The sequence below is a fragment of the Erinaceus europaeus genome, chromosome 9 (genome assembly GCF_950295315.1).
Source record: "Erinaceus europaeus chromosome 9, mEriEur2.1, whole genome shotgun sequence".
Classification (NCBI taxonomy): Eukaryota; Metazoa; Chordata; class Mammalia; order Eulipotyphla; family Erinaceidae; genus Erinaceus; species Erinaceus europaeus.
This window is the reverse complement of record NC_080170.1, coordinates 125479014-125484623: the sequence shown is the minus strand read 5'-3', so window position 1 is coordinate 125484623 and position 5610 is coordinate 125479014. Positions and strand designations below refer to the sequence as shown.

The 5610-nt window shown below is 58.7% G+C and overlaps 1 protein-coding gene across 1 annotated transcript; it reads left to right on the top strand.

Moving 5' to 3' along the window:
• Positions 1 to 539: 539 nt before the first annotated feature.
• LOC132540506 (keratin-associated protein 10-4-like) lies at positions 540 to 1284 on the top strand. The gene has a single exon (XM_060198766.1). It carries the CDS (start codon positions 571 to 573, stop codon positions 1093 to 1095), a length of 525 nt encoding a protein of 174 aa, XP_060054749.1. The 5' UTR covers positions 540 to 570; the 3' UTR covers positions 1096 to 1284.
• Positions 1285 to 5610: the final 4326 nt, after the last annotated feature.

Here is a 5610-nt window from a genome sequence, read left to right as displayed (position 1 = left end):
AGCGTCTGCAGCCCCTTGGGCCCCCACCGCCCCCAGACCCTCCCGCTCCTGACAGAGTCCCTCCCCCGCTGCTGGCCCGGGGCTCTGAGCCTTGACACCAGCAGGTGCCAGCTCAGGGTCACCCCTCAGGGACCATCTGCCCTGCAGCACCCAGCCCCAGCCCTGCACCCCAGGCACCCCTGATGGTCAGCCTGCTCTGGTCCATCCCTGGGACCAGTTGTCCACCTGGGGGTGGGGGTCAGTCCAGTGCCCAGGTGGGGGCAGGCTCCAGAGGAGGGGCAGGAGGGCAGAGTCCAGGCCTGGCAGGCCCGTGGGCTCCTCAGACGCATGGTCACAGGGAAAGCCCCCGGGGGAGGCAGGGCCCCAGGACCTGGGCTTGTGGGGAGCAGGCTAGGAGGATTTCCTGGAGGAGGTGGTGCTGGGGGATCAAGGAAACAGCCTGGAGGAAGTCAGGAGGTGCTTCCGTGCTGCCTGACGCCCACAGCCAGGTATAAAGGCTGAGGGAGGGAGGGATCCCGGCACACCACCTCCACCCTCACCCTCCACAGCACCCAGCACCCAGCACCCAGCATGTGTCACACCAGCTGCTCCTCAGGCTGTCAGCCCTCCTGCTGTGTGTCCAGCCCCTGCCAGGCGTCCTGCTGTGTCCCCGTGAGCTGCAGGCCCCTCCTGTGTGTGGTGCCCTCCTGCCAGTCCTCTGGGTGCTGCCAGTCCTCTGGGTGCTGCCAGTCCTGTGGGTGCTGCCAGCCCTGCTGCCAGTCCTCTGGGTGCTGCCAACCCTCCCTGCTCTGCAGCCCCATGCCCTGTGCCCCCTCCTCCTGCTGTGTGTCCAGCCCCTGCCAGGCGTCCTGCTGCGTCCCCGTGAGCTGCAGGCCGGTGCTGTGTGTGGTGCCCTCCTGCCAGTCCTCCGGGTGCTGCCAGTCCTCCGGGTGCTGCCAGCCCTCCCTGCTCTGCAGCCCTGCACCCTGTGCCTCCTCCTCCTGCTGTGTGTCCAGCCCCTGCCAGTCCTCCTGCCAGTCCTCCGGGTGCTGCCAGCCGTCCCGCTCTGCCCTGCTCTGCAAGCCCATGTCCTGTGGGACCCCGTCCTGCTGCTGAGCCCGGCTCTGCCAGCTGTGCCGCCTGCTGTCCCCCTGCACAGGTCCTGGCTGTGCCCCTGGGCTCTGCCCCAGAGGATGAGAAGTGGTCTCAGGCATCCTCTGAGTGGGGCAGGGACCAGGGCTCGCCCAATGCCCCCCGTCCTGACTGAGCCCCCCCTCCTGTGAGCAAATAAACCTGCTTCCTGCACCTGTCCTCACCCTGGCTGTCCTGTTGCCTCTCTGTGGTGTCTTCTTGGGGCCATGTGGGTGAAGCCGTCTCCTCAGAGACCCTCTTCCCGCTGCCCTGCCATGGGGGGTGGTTGGCAGGACCATGCCCACTACCCACCGGACTCAGTTGTGCAGGAACTTCTAGAAATGGAGACAATCAAGTGGTGGGGCTGGGGGACAGCACAGGGCCTCTGCCAAGGGCTCTGCTGCCTGAGGCTCCAGGGCCCAGGTTCCATCCCCAGCACCACCAACAGCCGGAGCTCAGCAGGGCTCTGGGCTTTCTCTGTATCTTTGTGTGTATCTATCATGGCCAGAAGCTCAAGGCGTTAGTGTCTCTGTCTCTCCATCTGTCTGTCTGTCTGTCCTGAAATAAAGTCTTCCCAGAAGCATCGAAAGTGTGCAAACGTGAGCTGCTTACTCTGCCAAAAAGAGAAAATGAACCTTCTTCAAGCTCAGGCTGTGACCCCAGAGAGAAGCTCGGATCCGGGCTGGGGACACGGCACAGGGGGTCTGCAGCTGACTCTCCTGCCTGAGCCTCTGAGGCCCCAGGTTCAGTCCCCAGCTCCACCACCAGCCGGAGCTCAGCAAATAAAAAATAAAAACAGAAAGAGAGACAGAAAGAGAGACAGAAAGAGAGTTCCAGAAGGCAGTGCACCTGGTGACATGCAGGAACTGCAGTCTGCAGCTGTCTCTTTCCCCTTCCCCTCAATATTCCTTTATCTCTGTTCAATAATAAATAATTTCAAAAATTTTCAAAAGTAAGTAGCATAATGGTGATGCCAACAGTTTCTCCTGCCTGAGGCTCCATAGTCCCAGTTTCAATCCCCCGCACCCCGTCAGCCAGAGTGGAGCTAGGCTCTGCGGAGGGTGCGGTGGGGGGGGGGATTAAAAATGGAGAAAAGAGAGAGAGAGAGAGAGTGAAATCCAACAACCAAACAGACAGACAAATCCACCTAAAAAGCAGAGGCTAGAGGAGTTAGACATAAAGCCAGGGCAGAAAGATGACTGTGGGGACACAGCCGAACGGGGACTGTGCAGGCTCCATTTTCCTATCTTCCTATCAGGGAATCGCGACGCATAGCAGGTTGTCTGTCTCTGAGCTTCTCAGCACGGCGGGAGGCAGTGAGGCAGGGGACAGAGCCCGAAGGACCCTGCTGGAAGGAGGGTGCAGGGGACGTGGCAAATTCTTGGATGTAAGGTTTCTCTATTAAAGTCACTTACTGTGACCAGAGCCATGAAGAGCTCACCAGGACAGATGCCTTGAAAAGCACATGGCCCCAGGCTGGCCCCCAGCACCACATGGAAGGCACCACCGCACTGGAGGAAGCTCTGCTAATGTGCTGTCTCCCCTCTCTACGTGTCTCTGTCTGGTTGAACAAGTTTGCCAGGAGCAGTGAGATGGTGCTTACAGGGAAAACAAGCCGTCTGTCATGAGCCCTTAGTCAGTCAACTTGCAAAAGACCTGCAAACCCAGGAGCTCAAAGGTGAGTTCAAATGGAAAAATCATCAGGCCAGGTGGTGGCGCACCTGGCTGAGCGCACACACTACAGCGCACAAGGACATGAGTTCAAGGCCCCGGTCCCCACCCACAGGGGGAAGCTTCAGGAGTGGTGAAGCAGGGCTGCAGGTGTCTCTCAGTCTCTCTCCCTCTCTGTCTCCCACTCCTCCCCTCTCAATTTCTCTCTGTCCATATCCAATAATAAAACAAGTGAATAATTTATTTTTAAAAATGGAATAATGGGGGGCAGGCAGTAGTGCAGCGGGTTTAGTGCACATGGCGTGAAGGGCAAGGACCGGCATAAGGATCCCGGTTTGAGCCCCAGGCTCCCCACCTGCAGGGGGATCGCTTCTCTCTGTCCTATCCAGCAACAACAACAGCAATGGCAACAATAAAAATAACAGCAACAAGGGCAACAAAAATGGGGGAAAATGGCCTCCAGGAGCAGTGGATTCCTAGTGTAGGCACTGAGCCCCAGTGATAATCCTGGAGGCCAGAATCAAAGGGAATAATTAAAATAACAAAACCCAGTAAGAGTGAAAAGGTCCAACACAGTTGCCAATATAGCATCTGACACAGGTGACAGGCGGTCGTCACCTTTGCCTTTACCACTATTTCTCTTGGGCTGATTCTTGGGAGAGGAAGCTGGATCAGATACCCAGTTGTGAGCCCCACATGGGGCCCCTGGGCAGAGGCCTATGGGTCAGGGGCGAGGACAGCAGGAGGAGACTGACCAGGCAGGGCGGCACCCAGTAACCCCCACCGGACCCACCCGGGGCCTTCCTACTGGAGGGCAGATTACGGAGGGCAGCACCTTCCCCTGCAACCTGCACCCTCCCCTGCACCCTGCACCCTGCACCCTCCCCTGCACCCTGCATGCTCCCCCTGCCCCCTGCACCCTCCCCTGCCCCCTGCAGCAGCCAGGAGCAGGCCCAGGTCAGGCCCAGAAGCCCAGTGTGTCTGCACATCCTGCCCCGGCTCCCTCCCTCCCTGACTGCAAAGGCCACAACATGCAGATGGAGGCCGAGGGGACCCTGGAGACAGAGGCTGAAGCTCATCCCTGAGGGTCCTGCCTTCCCCAGAAGGGACCAGAGAGCTGGGGGACCAGGGGCTGGGGTCTCTCTCTCTCTCTCTCTCTCTCTCTCCCCTGAGGGTCCTGCCTTCCCCAGAAGGGACCAGAGAGCTGGGGGACCAGGGGGCTGGGTCTCTCTCTCTCTCTCTCTCTCTCTCTCTCTCCCCTGAGGGTCCTGCCTTCCCCAGAAGGGACCAGAGAGCTGGGGAGACAAGGGGGCTGGGGTCTCTCTCTCTCTCTCTCTCTCTCTCTTTCCATCCCCTGAGGGTCCTGACTTCCCCAGAAGGGACCAGAAAGCTGGGGGACCAGGGGCTGGAGTCTCTCTCTCTCTTTCTCTCTCTTGTCCACGTCCCTGCATGGCCTGTCCTTTCTCCTCCTCCTCTGTCCTCTCTGTCTCCCAGTCAGTGCTCCTCTTCTCTCTGAGATTCCCCATGCAGGAGTCAGTCTAGACCCCACAGGAGGGGGTTGGGGAGGGGGCTGGGGAGCGCCCCCACTTCAGCTGCCCCCTCCCAGCACCCCACACCTCTGGCAGGGGCAGGTCACCCCAGGAGGCCCCAGCCTGCAGGACAGCAGAAAGCCAGCCCTTCTGGGTGTCTGGGTGTCTGGGCTCAGGGAGAGGTGTTGCCTAGCAACCTGGGAAGTGCCACTCAGGACAGTTAGCCAGCCAGCCCCCTCCCTCCCTCCAGTAAAACCAGTCCAGCAGGTCCCCAAGGTGGTGCGGTCCCTGCCCACGCCTGCCACTTCCCAGCACCCCCTCCCTCCCGCACTCCTGCTGGGACAATGACAGGGGTTGGGCTGCCCTTTGAAACCAGAGCCTCTGCTTGGCCCTGTCTCTGTACCTCCAGCCTCCATGCCCCCCCCCCAGGGCGTCCACACTGGCAGGGACTCTGCGGCCAGCCTGCGCCTCCTAGCGGAGCCAGTTCATCATGGCTTTGGGCTCCTGTGGACACGGGCACAAGGCTCTTCTGAGAGCCTGGTCAGCCCCTCTCGGAGAGCTGGCAAACTTTCAAGCCATGGTGCTACTCTCCCTGGGAGGTCAGCAACCATTTAAATTGAGAGAGAGAGAGAGAGAGAGAGGCAAACACAGCCACCCTAAAAGATCTGTGTACACCTGTGTTCACAGCAGCACAAGCTGTAACAGCCAAAACCCAAAGGAACCCAGATTAGGGGCTGAGGAAGCTGTGGTCTAGATACACGGTGGAATACTATTCAGCTGTTAAAAATAGTGAATTCTTGGCATATTGCATCAAAGTAAAAGACTCTGGGGTGGGTGGTGGGGAGTACGGGTCCAAAAAGGGTGACAGAGGACCTAGTGGGGGTTGTATTGTTATGTAGAAAACTGGGAAATGTTATGCAAAACTATTGTATGTATTGTTCAATGTAAAACATTAATTCCCCAATAAATAAATTAAGAAAAAAATAGATTCGACTTCCGGAGGCGGAGCTACGAGCAGCAGATAGCTTTCTCTCCTCTCCTCTCCTCTCCTCTCCTCTCCCGGATCAACTAGGAATACCAAAGGAGACCACCCGGACCGAAACAAGACAGGACTAGAATGACCACAGGAACCCAGTAAATCACCCGTGAGTACAAACACGCGTGGCTGGTGACAGAGAGGAGAGAGGGGCCTAAGGAGAGATTAAGTGATGGCTAACAGTTCAACAGTTTGTCAGTGGAGACACCACCTCCAGTCTGCTCCACAACAAGGGGACAGCTGAAGGGAGGAAAGGACTCCCCA

What these genes read in the sequence shown, in the direction of transcription:
- LOC132540506 (XM_060198766.1), top strand. Translation starts at nt 571, where the DNA reads ATGTGTCACACCAGCTGCTCCTCAGGCTGTCAGCCCTCCTGCTGTGTG.